This window comes from Crinia signifera, chromosome 3, assembly GCF_055691185.1.
Source record: "Crinia signifera chromosome 3, ASM5569118v1, whole genome shotgun sequence".
NCBI lineage: Eukaryota > Metazoa > Chordata > Amphibia > Anura > Myobatrachidae > Crinia > Crinia signifera.
The window spans coordinates 20,369,065-20,391,045 of NC_139219.1; the positions used below are offsets into that span (position 1 = coordinate 20,369,065).

The 21,981-nt window shown below is 47.3% G+C and overlaps 1 protein-coding gene and 1 pseudogene across 2 annotated transcripts; both read right to left on the reverse strand.

Annotated features, from left to right (window-relative positions):
• Positions 1–1,187: 1,187 nt before the first annotated feature.
• Positions 1,188–21,915, reverse strand: RNF8 (ring finger protein 8). 2 transcript variants are annotated; one of them, XM_083175437.1, is made up of 8 exons: positions 21,607–21,913; positions 19,079–19,207; positions 16,653–17,312; positions 13,394–13,456; positions 9,655–9,714; positions 8,715–8,810; positions 8,276–8,480; positions 1,188–1,659 (listed from the first exon to the last, which is right to left on the reverse strand). In XM_083175437.1, exons 1-8 carry the CDS (start codon positions 21,688–21,690, stop codon positions 1,457–1,459), a joined length of 1,500 nt encoding a protein of 499 aa, XP_083031563.1. In that variant the 5' UTR covers positions 21,691–21,913; the 3' UTR covers positions 1,188–1,456. The 2 variants fall into 2 exon arrangements, with proteins under 2 accessions (XP_083031563.1, XP_083031564.1); XM_083175438.1 differs by having other exon boundaries at positions 1,474–1,659; positions 8,269–8,480; positions 21,607–21,915.
• Positions 6,207–6,342, reverse strand: LOC146066077 (U2 spliceosomal RNA; annotated as a pseudogene).
• Positions 21,916–21,981: the final 66 nt, after the last annotated feature.

A 21,981-nucleotide genomic window follows, 5' to 3' on the forward strand; every position in this document is an offset into this window, starting at 1 on the left:
CATTACAGCTCCAGACACACTTTGAGTGACAGATGTAGCCAAATATATAAGAGATACTGTGGAACCTGTTAATTCATAGTATCACAGCAGTTGCCTCTAAAACAATCTCCCATCATAACATAATGTAGTCGTTATAGAAGACTAGGTACTTGTTTCCTAGCACGGCGCCCACGATATTCAGTCGCATGGCATTTTTTTAATCGCATGCCAAATGCCCGTATGCGATTTTAAATTTTATAAGCCCCGTAATTGGTTTATTCAATGTTTAATGTCCCACAAATACGATTTTAAATTGTATAAGCACCCTAATGGGTGCTTACAATGTTAAATGCACCCCCACTATCAACACCAACCTGAAGCGTGGCGAGCGCAGCGAGCCCGCGAGGGGCGACGGTACGCGTCCTCCGACCGTTACATACCCCCACTATCCACGTTGGCGTGGAGTTGATTTTATATAGTGTGGCGAGCGGAATACATGTATAACTTTACATGTATTCCGCGTCCGCTCGCCACGCTTCGGGCTCGGTGGCTCGCCACACTATCTAAAATCAACTCCACGCCAACGAGGATGGTGGGGGTATGAAAAGGTCGGAGGACGCGTACCGCTGCGATCGCCACGCTTCGGGTTGACGTTCATAGTGGGGGTGGCGTGGGGATGCATTTAACATTGTAAGCACCCATTAGGGTGCTTATACAATTTTAAATCGCATCGCATTGTATGCCATATACTATGGTATACAATTGTAAATTGTATACCATCGGGTGCCAATCGCGTCGTATTGCATCGCATACCATTGTATGGCTTATGGTATGCGATGGGCGCCGTGCTAGGAAACAAGAACCGAAGAAGAATGAAAGCTCTGTGTTACCAGGCTGCGATCTCATAGTAGTGCCCATCAACATCACTTCATGACAATGACCACAACAGAATAACACGGGCTCCATCACCATGGAGAGGGAAAGCACTTGGTGGTTCCACCAGGGAGATGGTGGTTGGTGCAGAACATGAGTTGTACATAAAGAACCTGCCGGTATACATAACAGATGGCAGAGAGGAGCTTGGGAGTTGTAGTGAGATAAGCAGATCCTGGGGGCATAGAAAGAGCCAGCCACACAGCAAAAGCTTCAAGGAGGAGGAGACCAAACGTGTTCAGCTTCATGTCCGAAAACACATTATTCAAGCAGACTGATTTATGAACGGTGTATTTGTACAACAGAAAAAAAAAACATAATGAAACAAGATACAAATATTATTATACTGAGTCCCAAACCCTTAAGTGAAGTCTAAGTGTTCATTACTATTGTCCACCAAAACAAAGATCCCCATTGGTCCCCAGCTGTGCGCACGGTACAAATAATGTCACTTGTTCTGTAGACACTCGCTATGATTTTAATTCAGCCGCACTTCCATTCCCGAGGAAGGTTCGAGTCTGTAACATTAGCCGGGAGTGATTAACTACATGATCAATAAAAAGTCGAAATCGTCTTCGTCATCCTCAGAGTCCATGTCCGGCTGATCTTCGCTGAAAGAGATTTCATCCAGCTCCGTGTCGCTGCCGAAGTCGTAGCTGTCCCCGCTGCTGATGTGAAGAGATGTATCGGAGAGGAGAGAGCTGCTGTCACTGTCTGTCAGGATGGGGATGATTTCCTCTGCCAGATCTGATGGGAAGAACGAGACAGTGTCACGTACATCTCATTGGTCATTAGGGGTCAGTGGCCATGACGTGAATCCCGTAATACATAAAACAACGAAACGTTCCGAGCCTCAGGGGCAGATTTATTAAGCTTGGAGATGAGATAAACTGGAGATAAAGCGGAGAAAAGGTAAAAGGAGATAAAGCACCAGCCAATCAGCTCCCAACTGTCTTTTTCAAACACAGCTGATTGGCTGGTGCTTTATCTCCTTTTAGCTTTTCTCCGCTTTATCTCCAGTTTATCTCTTCTCCAAGCTTAATAAATCTGCCCCTCAGTTACACGAGTGCACACAAACGTGGAGACAATAAATACAGACCCTGTATGCATACAGTAGCTAGGTCGGCACTATCGCAGAGCAATGTCGACATGGACAGGATGTCACCAGTCACAATGTGGACAGTATGTGTCAGGTGTAGAGTTTAACCCTTTGAGTGTCAATGTTGCTTTGAGAGATCTTAAAACTATCTGTTAAAATCCAGTATCGCTCACAGGTACTGTACTTTTTTGTGGGTGCGATATTTAACGGAGATTCAATTAATTGACTTTGTTCTTTTTGTATAAATAAATACAAAGACAGCCGTAGCTGTGAGCGGTGCTGGCACTTTTAGTGGATATTTTGAGGCAACGTTGGCACTCAAAGGGTTAAATACTATACAAACAATAACTTGGCAAGCTGACTATCTACATGGTCAACATTCTGAATGTCGACATTTTTTAACCACGCTGCACCAATTTTTCTGTACTAAGAAGATATAGTGGGGCAGATGTATTAAGCCTTAACAAGAGATAAATGCAAGTGTGCGAAGGAGAGATAAACGTCCAGCCAATCAGCTGCCAACTGCCATGTTACAGGCTGTGTTTGAAAAAAGTCAGTAAGGAGCTGATTGGCTGGACGTTTATCTCTCCTTATCACACTTGAATTTATCTCTTGTTAAGGTTTAATACATCTGCCCCAGTGTGTCTAATGAATGACACATACAAAGATTCCTTATCTGGGTGGGTGGACGACTACAGGTGACAAACAGTGATCTGATAATAGGGCTTTTTGCCAGCGCAAGGTAAAGGATGTGTTGACTACGTGAACTGTTTGGTGGTATTTGGGAAAGGGTAAAAAGGGTCACACAGAGTGATACCAGTTCTTTAGCCTGTCTGGTTACAGTTAACACTTTGCGTAGCAACGTTGCTGTGATGTCCAAAATATCGGCTAAAAACTCCAGGGCTGTAGTCGAGGGATAGGAATTATTTCAGTTCAGTGGTTCTCAAACTCGTACCTCAGGACCCCACACAGTGTTCCCGCTAGGCTGTTTTAGCGGGGCGTTGTGCCCTGCCCGATTTTTAAAAGGCAAAATGCACCCTGCCCCTCCAGCAGCGCCCCGCTAAAAGAGCCTGCTGCCTGTCCTGCTGGTGTGCCCAGGGAAGCCCAGCGCCGCCGTAGATTGCGATGCCTGGAGCTTCCCCGGCAGCTTAGGGACTTCGGCGTGGCCAGGCCCGCCCCTATTGCATGACAGTGGCAGCCCGGGCACGCCCCCTTTAGTGACGCGCCGGCCCGGGCACGCCCTTTTTAGTGACGCACCGGTCCGGGCACGGCCCCTTTAGAGACGTCGGTGGCCTGGGAACGCCCACAACGATGACATCAGCAGGCACAGTCCGCCCCCCTTATGGTGCCCCCAAGCAGCAGCGCCCTGCCGCAGTTAGATCCTAGAAGGAACACTAACAGTTCATGGTTTCCAGGTCACCCGACAGGTGCACTCATTACATTTTAAAAGATCCCCAGGTGGAGCGAATTATTTCACTTGATTCTGTGAGGAGACCTGAAAAACATGCACCGTGTGGGGTCCTGAGGACCGACTGAAAATCTGTGCTTTAGTTTTTGCCGACATATGATCTGAAGTCAATTAATTGAAATCTAGTTAAATATTGTAAACCCCCCCCCCCCCCCCAATAAAAAAAAACAAAAACACAACAACAGTCGCTGTGAGCGACGCTGGCATTTTTAACAAATATTTTGCACATCCCTCATACCGTAGCAGCGTTGACACTCATAGTGTTAAGAAGGCAGAACTGTGGATGACTCCTGTACCAGATACCTGCTCTCACTACAACAGCTGACACGTCAGTTAGCATCAGATTCCACAAATAAGTGACTGTGCAATGCTGCTGTACGTGGGAGACCGAGACTAAGTCATAGTGTTATGGATCCTGTGCCCGGGGGAGCATAACACTGGCACCTGAAGCTGCCCAGAATAACACTCGCAGGGACCAGCGCACCTGCTAAATAGAAGCCAACTTGTGGACAGGTTCTGTTCTACCAGTGACTCACACGCAGAGAAAGGTTTCATTGAAACGTTTATCTTTAGGTTTTCGGTACTTGTTTCCTAGAACGGCCACAACGATTTAGATCGTTGTGGTCGTAAGATAAAAAATCGGATCGATCGCATCGCATGCGATTTGGTCGCATGCGATGCGACCGATCCGACCGACCGATTTTTCACCCGATTTTTTTTTTTTTTCACATGATTATTTTCAATTGCCCCCCCAAATGTTACTAAGTGGGCTAGACCCCACGATAGACGTCAACCCGAAGCGTGGCGAGCGCAGCGAGCCCGCGAGGGGCGGCGGTGCGCGTCCTCCGACCTTTTCATTCCCCTACTATCCACTAGGGCGTGGAGTGAGAATATAATAGTGTGGCGAGCGCAGCGAGCCACCGAGCCCGAAGCGTGGCGAGCGCAGCGAGCCCCGCGAGGGGACGCGTCTAACTTCACAGGTATACGCGTCCCCTCGCGGGGCTCGCTGCGCTCGCCACGCTTCGGGCTCGGTGGCTCGCTGCGCTCGCCACACTATTATATTCTCACTCCACGCCCTAGTGGATAGTAGGGGAATGAAAAGGTCGGAGGACGCGCACCGCCGCCCCTCGCGGGCTCGCTGCGCTCGCCACGCTTCGGGTTGACGTATATCATGGGGTCATGGCGGGCACATAAAAAATGTGAAATGGGTCATATTGCCCCATTTCACCTTTTTTATCATTTTTCCCTATGTGAGATGGACTTAATCAAGCCCATCTCATCTTGTGCCATTATAATGGCACAAGACCGACCGATTTCAATGTTAAAAGATTTTTTAACATTGAAGTCTATGGAAAAATCGGGTCAATCGGTCGGTCGCATCGCGGCCGATTTTAATTGGTCGCGACCGACCGATTGACCCGATTTCTGTCAATCAAAGGGAAAAAATTGTAAAAAATCGGCCACATCGTGAGGATCGTGTCCCTTAATTAAGAGCCACGATCACTCACGATTGTGGCCGTTCTAGGAAACAAGTACCAGGTTTTCTGCTCACGTGTGCACTAAATAAAGGGCATTGTTTATTTAAAGCAATGAGTTTGAAAAAACTCAGGAGCCCGAGGTGTGCTCCCTACCACCAGTGCTGTGCCTAAACACGTGCAAAGGGGGCCGTGCGATCGAATTGGGCCATCTCCCGAAGGAGACGGGCCCCGTTTTTCCCCTAACCCCTCTCAACCATAAGGCCGAAGAGAGGAAAATAGGGAACAGTGGGTCCTCTTCGCCGAAGCTTAGATATACCCTCATTCCTCAACCCCCGGAAGGGTTAGGACGGTGGGTCCTCCGCAACCGAAGGTTTGGAGAGACCCTCAGTAGACTTCCCTCCGCCTTTCGGCTCGGGGTCGTCCTCAGGGGACCGAAGCTCTCCCCAAAAGGCGAGAGCTTCGGCACATTGGGGAAATGGAAGGCCCGAAAGGGTCGACCACACTACCCAAAAAAACGTGACAAATCTACAAAAAACAAGGAACGTGAAAAGTGACAAACATGAGAGGGGAAGAGAAATAAATAATAAAGATACCTCAGCCAGAAGGCCGGGGTGGGGGTGTGAAAAATTGACCTACCCCATCCAAAAGGACGGGGTAAGGACGTGAAGCGCCGCCTGAAGGGGAAGTGCGCAGTGCAAGTGCCTACTAGTGCATAGTGATTTTGGGATCACCCGTGCATGTTCGGCACCCCCGAGTTTCCCCGGGGGCACAGTGCAGCCAGCAACCGACCGATCAGCGTCCGACCAAGTGTTTCTCTGCTCCCATCATAGGGCACTTTCCAGCCCCTGGCATGGGAATGGGTACTGCACTGGGCTTTTCGACTGACTCCCTTAGGGGCTGCGACCCCCTCGGAAGAGCAATCTACTCAGTCTCAGTGTTTCTCCGATCCCAAGGTTAAGGTACTAAGCTGGGCCTTTTGCGGTCTCCCCATCAGAGGCTAAGAACCTCTGGAATGGGAGCCATCTACTCAGTCCCAGCCTTTCTCCGCTCCCTGGGAATGGATACTAGACTGAGCCTTTCGCTGTCTCATCCTTCGGGGGCTACGAACCCCGTCAAGAGAGCCAAACTACTAGGCCCAGTGTCGTCCCCCCCCCCCCCTCTCACCAGTGGGTTTACGGAAACAACACCTCCTACCACTGTCAGAGGTGAAGGTACTCAGCCAGACTTTTCACCACTCCCAGGCAAAAAAGAGGGGTCCCACACCCTCCGCCCATTAGAGCAGCTACTCAGTCCAGCCTTTCTCTATTCTCTGCCAGAGGCCAGTCCATACCCACTGATAAGAACACATACTACACTTGATCTTAGCCAAAAGGCCGAGAAGCGATAAGCAATATTAAAGCAATATTCGCTGCATGTTTTCTGCCAATTAGAAGTTTTATAGGCCTACAGATAGGTGTATTTATTATCTGCACACTTTATGGCCAATGAAACAGGAAACAAATCACTCTGTGCGGGACTCAACTGAAGATTTTCCTAGGTACTTGTGGAGTATCACAGCTCCCATCCTATGGCATCGTATGCCATATGTAGTGGCATACGATGCGATGTTTTACCGATTTTTGCTCAAAAATCGTATGCCATCGCATGGCATCGTATGCCATATGTAGTGGCATACGATGTCATACGATGCGATACGATGTTTTATCGATTTTTTGAGCATTTTAGCTCAAAAATCGTATGCGATCGCATCGGATGCCATACGATGGCATCCGATGCGATGGCACCCGATTTTGCACTGAAATGCATCAGAATGCATTGAAATGTGTATTAAAGTAGTGAAATGCCCCCAAATGCCATTTTTCATAGTGCACCACCCCCACTATCAACGTCAACCCGAAGCGTGGCGAGCGCAGCGGTACGCGTCCTACGACCTTTTCATACCCCCACTATCCACGTCGGCGTGGAGTTGAGAATAGAATAGTGTGGCGAGCGCAGCGAGCCACCGAGCCCAAAGCGTGGCGAGCGCAGCGAGGGAACGCGGATACCTGTGAAGCCCGCGAGGGGACGCGTATAGCTGTGAAGGTATCCGCTGCGCTCGCCACGCTTCGGGCTCGCCACACTATTCTATTCTCAACTCCACGCCGACGTGGATAGTGGGGGTATAAAAAAAGGTCGTAGGACGCGTACCGCCGCCCCTCGCAGGCTCGCTGCGCTCGCCACGCTTCGGGTTGACGTTGATAGTGGGGGTGGTGCACTATTAAAAATGGCATTTGGGGGCATTTCACAAGTTTAATACACATTTCAATGCATTCTGATGCATTTCAATGCAATATCGGGTGCGATCGCATCGCATGCCATCCGATGCGATCGCATACGATTTTTTAGCTAAAATGCTCAAAAATCGGTAAAACATCGTATCGCATCGTATGCCACTACATATGGCATACGATGCCATGCGATGGCATATGATTTTTGAGCAAAAATGGTCAAAAATCGGTAAAACATTGCATCGTATGCCATCGTATGCCACATGCGATGCGATTTTTAGCATACGATCTGCATACGATGCAGGTCGTGGGAGCCGTGATACTCCACAAGTACCTTTTCCTATTGCTTCACAGCAGAAGAGCAAACAGTGGCTGTCATTTCCACACGTTGGGGACTGAAGCCAAGAACAGTGAGCAAGCTGCCAAGCAGGCTGTTATTTACTAGGAATTAGCATTATCAATGTCATTGATGCAGGGAGACAGCGGCCCCTAGTGGTCAAAGAAGAAAAGGCTACTATCACAGAGTAAATAAATAAAAAAAATGGGTGCTTTCAAAACACATTTAAATGCTCAACCAGAACTGTTGCTCTTTTATCCATAACGGTTGCTAAGCCCCAAAAAGAAATATAGTAAAGGAGAGGAAAAAGGTTGGAGTACAGATGAGACTGAATATTGCACAGAAATACAACAGTGTAGACAACATAGAGAATGTAAAAGAATCAAAAAGGTGAAAATAAAAAAATACACATTTTTCAGCCCAATGCTCTGGGTGGCAAGTGACTGTATTCATTCCCTTCCCAGCACTACATCGCTTCTGACAACTGCATACGGATAGAGGACTTCGTGGTGGACGGAAACCAGTCATAGAAGGTAAGCAGCAGCCCCCCCTCACTTACTGTTTGGCATCCCCTGGGTAGGAGATGGGGGTGGGACTGTCGGAAGTGTTTGCCTCCAGAGTAGATTGGCCCAGGGTCACACACACACACACACACACACACACTACGGTCCTATGTTGGGTGCTAATGAATAGAAGTGGTCACCCACCTCTCACCTTTACGCTCTAGTATCAGGGCCATCCTCCGATCCTTCATGTCCGGGCTCAGCTTGTCCACCATGCGGTCGATGCAGTTGTCCAGGACAAGGGAGCGAGTCTGAGACTTTATTTCCTGCCGGCAGATGGGACACTCCTCCTTTCTCTTCCGCCACGACCGGATGCAGTAGGAGCAGAAGCTGTGAGCGCAGTTCAGGGTGACAGCCTGGGAAGGGTTATTTGGGAGAGAAAAGCAAAATTAAATAATAATTATAAACAAGGTTTTAAAATAAATATCCACAGCATCATCCTGGACCTTTTCTAATATAATCAAAGTGATCAACCGCGTTAAATATGTGTATCATGGACATGACCAGTCCGGCCCCAGCTATTTGTCTCACCAACAATTTATCACTGCAGTTTCCTTAGGGGACGCCCGCTCCCATGTCCGGTTCCTCACCTCTATGAAATGTTCCGAGCAGATGATGCACTGCAGCTCGTTATCCAGGACGTCGTTCATGTGATTGAAGACCTCCTGCCTCTGGGCCTCCACTTTCTGTAACGGATGAGACCGTGAGACACACAACATACAAATCACACGAGTTCTAGGATAGAAATCATATTACATCCTATTCCTACCAATCATCATCACTGCTGCTGCTGCTAATAGGGACACAAACTAAAAATGCTGATCAGGTACTTGTGTATTATCACGGCGCCCATCGGGTCCCATCGTATACCATTTATTAAGGTATACGATGGGACCCGATTTCAGGCTTTTAAGAGCCGAGTATACAATTTTGTAATATTGTCGCATCGCATGCCATTACAATGGCATGCGATGCAACGCGATTTCCCATAGAGTGCTATGTTAAATGCACCCCCAGACCCGATTTTTAATTGTACACCCACCCTGATGGGTAATTACTATGTGAAATGACCCCCAAAGTTAACGCCACCCCAGTGTCAACACAACCCGAAGCGTGGCGAGCGGCGGCGGTACGCGTCCTCTGACATTTTCATACCCCCCACTATCCACGTTGGCGTGGAGTTGATTTTAGATAGTGTGGCGAGCGCAGTGAGCCCGAAGCATGGTGTACAATTAAAAATGGGGTCTGGGGGGGCATTTAACATAGGGATCAGCCATCAGGGTGGCTGTACAATTAAAAATCGGGTCCAATCGCGTCGCATCGCATGCGATATGATCGCAAGCGAAGAGATACGACCGATTTTTGGTCGTACAATGCCCTATGATGGAAATCGTGGGCGCCGTGATAATACACAAGTACCGCTGATCATTTACAGGGTGTCTGTAGGAGCTTTGTCTGAGGACTTACGGACAGCATACGTGACCATTATATTTATATTCAGCATTCATAGACACACACAATATACACCACCTGTGTTTCCTGCAGCTCTTTATTCTTTGCTTGAATCATCTCATCCATGAGAAAAGAGTACTGTGAAAGCAGAAAGACACTGTCATTTGTCTTACACAGCTAAGACAGTCACATAGCGCTCTCTCCCCTAAATATCTATGTCCTCCAATAGAAGGAGACTGCAGTGTTTGCTCTCCTAAATATCTCCATGTCCTCCAATCAGGGCCGCCGACAGGGGGGTGCCCTGGGTACAGCTGTCCCGGGCCCCGGCCTCTGGAGGGGCCCGGGCAGCTGCCCACAGCCCCCCCCCCCCCGTGCCGGCAACAGCGCCAGGCACGCACAATACACAGTGCAGCCTGCAGAGCACCAAGCCTAGAACACAGAGGGGCTCGGTGCTCTGCAGTCTGCACTGTGTGCTCCGAACCGTGGAGGCTGAAGGAGCCGGAGGACGTTGCCGCGGGTGATGGTAAGTAATCGCTATGGGGTAGGGGAGGCAGGGTGCTGGCAGACGGGGGCAGGCGCGGGGGGGGGGGGGGGGGGGAGATATGGCACTGTGCTACTGGGGGAACGGACTGTAGGTCAGTCCCGGGCCCCAACGTTTATAGTGCCTCCAATGTACAGAAACTGCACAGTCCTCTCTCCCCTCTATATCTCAATGTCCTCCAATATACAGAGACTGCACAATCCTCTCTCCCCTCTATATCTCTGTTCTCCAATGTACAGAGACTGCACAAAGCGCTCTCCCCTCTATATCTCAGTGTCCTCCAATATACAGAGACTGCACAGTCCTCTCTCCCCTCTATATCTCAGTGTCCTCCAATATACAGAGACTGAACAGTCCTCTCTCCCCTCTATATCTCAGAGTCCTCCAATATACAGACTGCACAGTCCTCTCTCTCCCCTCTATATCGCTGTTCTCTAGTGTACAGAGACTGCACAGTCCTCTCTCCCCTCTATATCTCAGTGTCCTCCAATATACAGAGACTGAACAGTCCTCTCTCCCCTCTATATCTCAGAGTCCTCCAATATACAGAGACTGCACAGTCCTCTCTCTCCCCTCTATATCTCTGTTCTCCAGTGTACAGAGACTGCACAATGCTCTCTCCCCTCTATATCTCAGTGTCCTCCAATATACAGAGACTGCACAGTCCTCTCTCCCCTCTATATCTCAGTGTCCTCCAATATACAGACTGCACAGTCCTCTCTCTCCCCTCTATATCGCTGTTCTCTAGTGTACAGAGACTGCACAGTCCTCTCTCCCCTCTATATCTCAGTGTCCTCCAATATACAGAGACTGCACAGTCCTCTCTCCCCTCTATTTCTCAGTGTCCTCCAATATACAGAGACTGCACAGTCCTCTCTCCCCTCTATATCTCTGTTCTCCAATGTACAGAGACTGCACAATGCTCTCTCCCCTCTATATCCCAGTGTCCTCCAATATACAGAGACTGCACAGTCCTCTCTCCCCTCTATATCTCTGTTCTCCAGTATACAGAGACTGCACAATGCTCTCTCCCCTCTATATCTCAGAGTCCTCCAATATACAGAGACTGCACAGTACTCTCTCTCCCCTCTATATCTCTGTTCTCCAGTGTACAGAGACTGCACAATGCTCTCTCCCCTCTAGATCTCAGTGTCCTCCAATATACAGAGACTGCACAGTCTCCTCTCCCCTCTATATCTCTGTTCTCCAATGTACAGAGACTGCACAATGCTCTCTCCCCTCTATATCTCAGTGTCCTCCAATATACAGAGACTGAACAGTCCTCCCTCCCCTCTATGGGCGGTATTCAATGAGCCAGAATCGCCAAGTTTTATGGCGATTCTGTGTTTTTTTCGTGTCTGACGGTGATTTTTGGAGCTCCTAATGCGAATCACCCTATTCAATGACCTATAATCGCCGATAAGGACCGGTGAATGAAGCACCAATCGCCAAATGTTATTCTCTACAAATCGCCGTTTTTAGTCTATAGGATTTTGCATGGGGAATCGACGGTAGTCGAGGGGAATCGCCAAAAGTGTATTCAATGAGAAGTTGGCGATTCCTTTTTCTTGTTACATATCGCCGTTCCTCACCGAGTGTCCCTCGTCATCTTTTTCTGGTGAACTTTTATAGGAACATGTCAAATAATTGGTTTTAAGTGTTCTATTTAACTGTGCAAGTGTAATGTATTATTATTTGCTGCCCTTGTGTGATGTGATGGTCGTAGAAGTGCTATACAAATATATATTTAATTTTTTGAGGTATTTTTTTTTTCTCCCACAAAGCACTGTTCTTACCCATGGTGCACCTCACTTACCCATGATTCTCCTCCCCACCTCACTCCTTCGTTTGGCCTTTGTGCAGATTACCCAGATTTTGCCGTCTGCTGTATTGGAAGCGTTTATTCAGGGTAATTTGCATTTTTCTTGCATTTCACTGCAATTTTTTAAACACTGACGACATTAATGAAGCTGTTTAGGGAAACGCAGGGTTGGCTGAGAATCGCCGTTAGGGCCGGCGATTCTCAGCCACGTTGAATAGGGTGACTCGGCGACTCCCCACGAATCCCCATGCATGGCGATTGGCAGCAAAAAACCAGCGATTGGCTGGCGAATGAAAAAACTGAATCGCTGTGACCAACGATTCAGCTCATTGAATACCGCCCTATATCTCAGAGTCCTCCAATACACAGAGACTGCACAGTCCTCTCTCCCCTCTATGGGCTTTATTTTGGTTCATTCTTTCTGACAAAATTCTTCTTAGATGGACAAAACCATGTGCACTGCAGGGGGGGCAGATGTAACATGTGCAGAAAGAATTAGATTTGGGTGAGTAATTTTGTTTCTGTGCAGGGAAAATACTGACTGCTTTATTTTTACACTGCAATATAGATCTCACTTTGACGTAAAACCCCACCCAAATCTAATTCTCTCTGCACATGTTACATCTGCCCCACCTGCAGTGCACATGGTTTTGTCCATCTAAGAAGGATTTTGTCAGAAAGAATGAACCAAAATAAGGCCCTATATCTCAGTGTCCTCCAATACACAGAGACTGAACAGTCCTCTCTCCCCTCTATATCTCAGAGTCCTCCAATATACAGAGACTGCACAGTCCTCTCTCCCCTCTATGGGCTTTATTTTGGTTCATTCTTTCTGACAAAATCCTTCTTAGATGGACAAAACCATGTGCACTGCAGGGGGGGCAGATCCTCTCTCTCCCCTCTATATCTCTGTTCTCCAATGTACAGAGACTGCACAATGCGCTCTCCCCTCTATAGCTCAGAGTCCTCCAATATACAGAGACTGCACAGTCCTCTCTCTCCCCTCTATATCTCTGTTCTCCAATGTACAGAGACTGCACAATGCTCTCTCCCCTCCAATATACAGAGGCTGCATAGTTCTCTCTCTCCCCTCTATATCGGTGTCCTCCAATGTACGGAGACCGCACGCCCCTTTTGTGACGTCGACAACCCGGGACTGCCCAAAATAGTGACGTCGGCGGGCCCGGTCCGCCCCATTTGAAGCGGCGCCCTGCCCGCCAAAGTTCCTAGAAGGAAGACTAACAGAGACTGCACAGTCCTCTCTCCCTTCTATATCTCTGTCCTCCAATGTACAGACTGCACAGTCTTCTCTCCCAACCTTCCATTAATAAGAGCTGGATATATAGTGGGTGCGTAACTGTCTCTAGGTCTGAACACCTCTATCCTGGTCAAATAAACTACCGCTAACTTATGGCCCCAGCGTACCTTCCTGTCCCAGACTACACTAACATTACCTCCTGGAAAGTCTGTGCCAGCTGCTCCTTAAGCCCCTTTTCTTCTGTCAGTAAGGAATCATCCTGTGAACATCAGAAAAACATGAGGATGACAAACATCATATAAGATCCCACAGGTGTCTGTGACATCATAATACTGTGTGTTTTCCCAGCTTTGTGTGGGTAAACACAAATGCACAGGGATTGGTTACTTGGCTTCTGACCATATGTCTGTGTGTTCATGTGATAAGGAATATAGACTGCAAGCTCCTATATTGCAGGGACTGATGCCAATGATTACCCATCGCTCTAATGTGCTATGGCCATTATACGAGGGCTGATAGAAAAGTATAGAGACGGCCTGTGTTTTTCTGTCCCACAGGTAGACGTGGCAATACTAGACGTGGTAGACGTGGCTGGTATTGCGAAGCTCATACATCTTTGTGTCTGAACCTGCGGTTAGACTGCCATAGTCCTCTTTGTTTGGTCACAGCGAGTGGAAGATCTTTGTACATTTCATCATGGAAAATGAGTAAGACAATCTGTGAGACTACATCAGAGATGTCCAATTAAATTTTACGGTAGACTTGGAAAAAGCGGAAATGTTACGGCAAGCATACGGAGAAGCAATTAGCCATGCTGCAGTATTTCGGTGGTGGAAGTGTTTCAAAGAGAGCAATGTGCAAGTAAACGATGAAGCCAAAGTGGAGGAGATGCTGCAAAATGACAGGTGGTTAACTTTACGCAAACTTTCGGCTAAACTTGGCAAGTCATTATATCTTTCATTCGCTCTGACTACACAAACCAGACTACAGCAGTCAAACCACAGTTTCAGACATCAATGTATGAGCTTCACAATAACCTGCATGGCGTTGTCACGTCTACAAATATACTGGGTTTTGAAAAGGCCGGCTAACACAAACTTTGCTTGCCCGGTTCCCCCACCTCTACATATGTGCCAGGCTCATGTTAATAAAACTACAGACCATGAAAGGTACTTATATACCTCTAGGAATGCTGTTCGTAAGCTCGAGAACATTTGGGATTGCTGGTGTCAGTCTCATTATGGCCTCTGCCGGGACAGTGGTTTTTGTGTCTTAGTTTTCATCCTAGAACCTTACACCTTTCCAAATCTGTGCAGTTACTTTTTCCTACCTGGGGTGTCACTGTTGTGGTGCTCCTAGCATAGTTTGGTCTTTATCTGCTGAAATACCGATGAGATTGTGCTAGAACCACAAGCAGAGAGTGACACCCCAGGCAGTAAACAGAAACTGCATGGGTTCTGAAAGGTGCTAGAATTAGAACTATGGGGGAATTTTACTAAGATGGGAGTTCTATTTCACATGGGATGTTGCCATGGGAAACCAATCAGAATTTACTTATTTGTTTAGCACCTTCTAGAAGAGAATAGATTGTATCTGATTGGTTGCCCGTAGCAACATCCCATGTGAAACAGAACTCCTATCTTTTTAAATGTCACCCTATGTCTGTCTGTCTGTCTGTCGTTTATTTACTCATTCTGTTTATATTTTATGGCCTCGCCCTGCGCATCACGGAATGGCTGATGTGCCCGTAGGCAATACTGACCTGGTGATGTATGTGGCTCTAAAGTCTGTTTATAACATTTTCTTCTTTTTATATCGGTATCCCTTGTATTGACTTCATGTTTTCTAAGATTTGTAAACTGTATTATCTATGTATTTGACACCTAGAAGTCTTTTTGCTGTTTATTATGTTATTTTTTTTCTTAAAATAACAGTAAAACTTATTAGTATAGAAAACAAGCATGCACAAACCCTGTTAGTATTTCCATGTGTGTGCTGTGAATGACAACCCATCTCTTGGACGGCCTCTCAAATAAAGGAGGCAGCTATTTGCATATGGCCTTTACCAGCTCCTCATAGATATTACTCATGAAGGGGACCAGTGACAGCAAGAGATCACAGTAAGTAATAATGTTATTTATACAGAGCTCTTTCTCCAACAGGACTCAAGGGTGCATCACGGTTTCGGGATTAAAGGAAGAGATTTAGGGACTATTCTAGTTCACTCTTTCTGAAAAAATCCTTCTTAGATGGACAATACCATGTGCACTGCAGGTGGGGCAGATGTAAAATGTGCAGAGAGAATTAGATTTGGGTGGGGTTTTACTTCAAAGTGAGATCTATATTGCAGTGTAAAAATAAAGCAGCCAGTATTTACCCTGCACAGAAACAAAATAACTCGCCCAAATCTAATTCTCTCTGCACATTTTACATCTGCCCCCCTGCAGTGCACATGGTTTTGTCCATCGAAGAAGGATTTTGTCAGAAAGAGTGAACTAGAATAAGGCCCACAATCACTCAAATCTTCCGCTGCAGAGCTCAGCTTTACTTAACCTGATCTGGGAACCGCGGCAGCTTTTATGCTGCGGAGTTCATAATCTCCAGCCCCACTGGAGATATCAGCTGTTACTGTAAGAGACCCTTGCTGATCAATCACATGGCAATGCCATCACAGACCGCATACCATGTCACAATGCGTTGATATACTATGCAGATGTCAAGTTTGACACAGTTGTATCCAAGCTCTAGCTTTACATACATCTACCACCCCCATGGTCTGCGCATACAGACGTTATGTAGGTGCATTACTCAGCAGCCAGTCGTTGGCAACGACAGTAGGCTGCCAGCAACAGAGCAGTAGACAGTGGAGGGTATCAGTGACCCTCACTGGAAAGAATGATAAATGTGGCAGCATATTTGCGGTGCTAAATGTAATGCGTCTCCAGCAATACGTATCAGGATTAAATGGAGCCTAAAGGTTGAATCCTGCTCAGCTGTGTTTTATGGTCATCACCTGCAGACTAAACATAAACTAATATTACAAAACATCTGTCTAGAACAGTGGTTCCTAACCTCGGTCCTCAGGACTCCCCAACAGTTCATGTTTTCCAGGTCACCCTGCAGGTGCACAGATGCATCCTTATTCACTGACACATTTTAAAAGATCCACAGGTGGATCTAATTACTTCACTTGCGATTCTGTGTGGAGAACTGGAAAACATGAACTGTTGGTGGTTCCTGAGGACCGAGGTTGAAAACCACTGATCTAGAAGGAGAGGGTTTTGTAGCAAGGAGAAGAGTTGGGATTTGCGACATCTCAGAAGACAGTGGAACCTTCTCTCAGACATGGCTATAAAACCACAAGAACATCCACACAAAGGTGAACTAGAATTACTGTAATGTCTAATGCTATGATATTCAGCTTACATAGGATGTCTCCTTCCACTTCTCCTTACCTTCTTCTTCTGCTCCTCCTGGAGAAGCTTCTTCAGCTCGCTCACACTCTGGAGAACATCTTCACGCTTAACATTAAGCTCACTGAAGCGACTATTAAGTTCCTGCAGATATTTGCTGCCCTTTGATCCGCTCTGTAGTTTATCTCCCAGGGCCAGCTGTATCTCCTGGAGTTGTGCATTAATACTTCTGACTTCTGCTATTGACTGCCGCAGTATGGACAACTGTAAAGGGATGGGACACTGCAGCTGAGTCGCAGTGACTTCCTCCACAGAGCCTTCTAGTCCAGGTTCCTCCACAGGCACTTTCACATTGGGCTGTTTGGACAACTCAGTCTTGTACGATTTAGAAGCCTCATCCCCGTCCCTTGAGGAACGGTGCACCTTTGCTTTAGCCATGCTGGAGGTGCCCTCCGTTCCAGAGGCCTCAGAATCATCACAATTGAGTTTCCTTTTGGTTCTGGGTGGCTTGGAATTTCCTGGTAGCGGGCGAATCAGGAATCTCTTGATCAGCTCTAGACTCTCCTGGACCAGCTTATACTCAAACTCTGCCGTGTCCATGTTTGGCAGGGGTACGCCCAGCTGGACAGAACTTCCCTTAGTCAGGATGTACGTCTTCTGAGGCTCCATCTTCTCATTGTTCAGCCAAGCTCCATTCAAGCTCTGCCCCAAAATAATCAAACACACAAAAATACATTACAAAAGGGACACTTCTATTCACATATTAATGACAGACAGTGATAATATGAATTCATCTGCTATGTAAGATGCCATTTAAAGCACAAAGAGGTGTAACTGGAGTTTGAGCCAATCTCTCTTTTCCCCACAGGTAACTCCGTCTTCATCTTACATATGTGATGTTTCTCCATGAACCTGCTTTCCACAAATGAAAGCCCGCTTTGTACGGTCACCTTATCTTTCTGCAACAGCCACTCTGTTAATTAGCCTGCTGCGCTAATTCATAAACCCTTCACCCCACTGGGGGAAATTTACTAAGATTGCCGATTACAGACGATCCATGGTACGAATGGGTATGACCGGGAAACAGCTGAAAATACAAATGGAGAATATGGCAAATTTACTACGCTGCCGTATTCTGCCGATTTGTATTTTCCGATGCCGAAGCCATTTGTATTTGGCTGCCGCATTTCTGGCAGCAAAATACGTATGAGCCGCCAGATCAATCAGTCAGGTCCACATGAAGCTTCTCAGTGTTAAAATAAATAAAAAAATTTAACAAACAGCATGCGTTCCCACTACCTGGTAATTACCAGCCCCGGACTCATTGAGCCGGTCCGGTAGGCTAAAATACAGGGGTCAAAAAAGCTGGTGTCCTCCTGTATTTCTATAACCAGCACCAGGCTCATGGCGCCATCCTGGTTCCCAAAATAGCGGGCACAAAAGGAGAAGGGGTTCCCTGTATTTCAGCAATGAGCTGAAACAGCCGGCGGTGTCATGTCACAGCAGGGGGAGATTTTTGAAATAAGCTCCCCCGGCCAAAAACATGACAGCCGTGGCTGGTCAGCCCGGGCTTGGTCCCTGGGGGAGGACCCTGAACCCCCCCCACCTCCTCCAGGGGAACCATGGCCCGGCCTGAACCCTGGGGCTGTCCCCAATGCCCCTGGGTTGTGGGCACCAGGCTGATGGCATAAAAGTGTGCAAAAAATAGAAGAAAAAAAACTATTCAGCTTTGTTGTAGAACAACAAGTCGGAGCAAGCCTCCCCCGCATGCAGGAACTTGGAGAACAAGTCCCATCACGTGAAGCATTAATGGGCCCGCTGGGTCTTGTAGTTCCATAACAGAACCAATAGCCCAATAACTGACAATGACACCTAGAAAAATAAAAGTTTCATTCACTAATAAACGCCTATCTTGCAAAGTAGGTTCGGTCCACTTCTCCAGTAGAATCCAAGGTGGTACCTGTGAAAGGAAATTATACTCACCCGCTCCTCCGGCTACAGCAGGGCTGGGCAACACCAGCCCTCCAGATGTTGATGAACTACACATCCCAGCATGCCTTGCATCAGTTTCGGCATGGCCACATAGCAAAACTAATGCAAAGCATCCTGGGATGTGTAGTTCACTAACATCTGGAGGGCCGGTGTTGCCCAGCCCTGGTCTACAGGTTTAACAAAAATAAAGTGAACCTAAATGAACATGAGGAGCTGCAAGCGTGTTGACTCTTGCAGCTCCTCCCCGAGACTGAGCGATTTCCCGGTGATGTCATTCATTGGCTCCTCCCTCAGGAGCAGGCTCCAGGGGATGTGAATTTAACATGGGCATCTATGGGTGGTTCTCACCAGACGCCCATGTTAAAACTTTAATCTATGTTAATTTACTAACTACAGAGTTGCAGAAGGCTAGAGCTGAAAGAAGTGCATACAAGGTAAAATGCAAAATGTTATCATAATGTATCGGTATGACTTACATTGTTGTCAGTGACCGTCCACTGGCCTTCAGCGTTCTGCCTGAATATGCAATGTGTGCGGGAAATCATAAGGGGACATTCTTTAGAGACCAGCTGGTAGGTAACTCCAAGTCCTCTTCCCAAAGTGACCTGAAGGACAAAGAAAATGTAATGACAAACCACTAGCTGCACATAGGGCGATTCAGGGCGATTCAGACCGATTAGCAAGGCTGCAATTTTTACAGATGGACCATGCTGTACTGCAGGTGGGGAAATGGAACATGGGTAGAGTTACATTTGGGGGAGTTATTTTGTTTCTGTGCAGGTAAAATATTGATTGGTTTCTTCTTTTTTTTCCCCTCAAAACGTTATTAAATTAGTGAAAAAAAATATCGTATAGACATACATACATCAGAAAGGCCCATAGACAACAGCTGAGAAATATGTTCCAATACAATGCAGTTGTTGCGATAAATCACGTCTAATTAAAATATGCCCTCCTTAATAATCAGAACCCTGCACCAGAGTAAATGCTAGAAGTCTAATATGAATGGCAAAAACAGAAAATGTGTACAGGTCAGATCTGCATGGCCTTGTCATCAGGGGAAGGTTTTGATTGGAGACAGCATTACAGTTGTATACTGTAGTGTTCAGATTTTCTTATGTTAATATTTTTGTGAATGTTCCGCACAGACCCTTCTTAGGGTAGCAGACTACAAGACGCGTGTATGTAAGGGGGGACGTTCATAGTGACGCAATGGAAATTACAAATGTAAAATAAAAAGTTACGCCTGAGCACCTAGCCTGTAAAAATGCTCACCATTTTTACCTAGTCTATTGAACCTCATATAATCCTGGACAAAGCTTTAAACAGGTCAAATGAGATATGACAGTTGCCATTAGGTTTGTAAGAAAATTAATGTGATTTAAATGTAATAAAGGGGTGTACCCATGGTGCGATTGCCTTGCACGGCAAGCAAAAGGCATTTGATTTTGAACACATAGTACAGATCTGTAGTATATAAAGTCTTGCCCGCACAGTCGGTGTAATTTCCACTAAACGAGAGCGCACATCAAATTGGCATTGAATGCGGCTGAAAACCATTCGATTTCTATATACAGTAGTCAAAATCTAATAGAAAGTTAGTCAGAATCGCACCATGTGTACGGGGCATAAAGGTGTGTACACACGGTGCGATTCTCTTTCTAATCGATCTCGATTCAATTGGGATCGAAACGCACAGCAAGCAAAACACATGCAATTGTTTACTATATTGTAGAGATTTGTACTATATACTGATGTGAATGTTCAACTGTACTCTGTAAAGCGCTGCGGAATATGTATGCGCTATATAAGAAACTTATTAAATAAATATGGTCTTGCCTGCACAGTCTATTTGCCCATTTGATCCCGATCTAGCAGGGATGCACATTGGAATCGAATCAACATCGGATGCAGTCGTACATGTGCAAGACTAACTTTATATTCGATTTGGACTATATAGTCCGAATCGAAAAGAACACACGTTCTCAAACTCAGTTCTCAGGACCCCCCACACAGTGCATGTTTTGCAGGTATCCTCACAGAATCAAGTGAAATAATTAGCTCCAACTGTGGATTTTTTTTTTAATGTGTCAGTCAGTAATGAGTGCACCTGTTGGGTGACCTGGAAAACGTGAACTGTGTGGAGTCCTGAGGACTGAGTTTGAGAACCACAGGAGGGATGCAGTCAATTTGCCGACGGCCGGGATGCCGGCGGTCGGAATCCCGACAGCCGAAATCCCGAAACTTTCTCCCTCCGTGGGTGTCCACGACACCCATAGAGGGAGAATAAAATAGCGTAGCGAGGCACTGGGCCCGCTGCGTGGCTCCACGCCCCCCCCCCCCCATGTCGAGATTTCGGCCGCCGGCATTACATATCGGATCCCCACAGGAATAGAAAGTGACCCTGAATCGCATTGTGTATACACAGCATAAGGGTTGGCTATAGGGGTACTGGCAGCAGTATTAGGGCACTGACAGGTTTACTGGGCTGTGAGGAGATAATGGTGCTCTGTCTGGTCACTGGATGGGTATAGTGGCACTGACATGAATACTGGGGCTGTGAGGAGATAATGGTGGTCTGTCTGGGACTCTGGGCACTGTTATGGGTATAGGGGTACTGGAAGCAGTATTAGGGTACTGGCAGGATTACTGGGGCTGTGAGAAGATAATGTGGGTGTCAGGGCACTGGAATGGGTATAAAGGGCACTGGCAATGGGTATAAAAGGGTACAGGCATCAGTATTGGGGCACTGGCAGGAACACTGGGGCTGTGAGAAGATTAATGTGGGTGCCAAGGCAATGTAATGGGTATAAAAGGGTACTGGCATCAGTATTGGGGCGCTGGCAGGAATACTGGGGCTGTGAGGCGTTAATGGTGGTATGTCTGGGTACTGGGCTGTGTGTGCGCGGGTACTGGCAGCAGTATAACTTCACTGGCCGGACTACTTGGGCACTGGCCGGACTACTGGGGCACTGTCAGGGTGCTGTGGCTCGGGTCGCCTCACCTCCTCCCCCTCCGGCAGCAGTAGCCGGTCCTGGCTCTCCCCGAGCCTCTTCAAGCACCAACACAGGTCGCTTCTCCCCGCCATCTCGGCCGCCGGTTGACCGAGAGATACAGCGGCCTAGACAGGCGCTGGCGCCAACACCGGTTCATCCAGCCCTGAACAATCCAGTGCCGAACGCTTCCTCATCGAGAACCGATAGTACGCACTGCAGGCGAGCGCTTTCTGCAGCCAGGAATAATAGTCACACGCCGAGCGCTCCAAGCTACCAGCCAGGAGTCAGACGTGCATAATCATTCGCCGAGCATCTGCCTCTGTATCCAGACTAGGGCAAAACGGGTCACTAACGAGAGCTTGGATCCAGCAGATCAGTCAGCG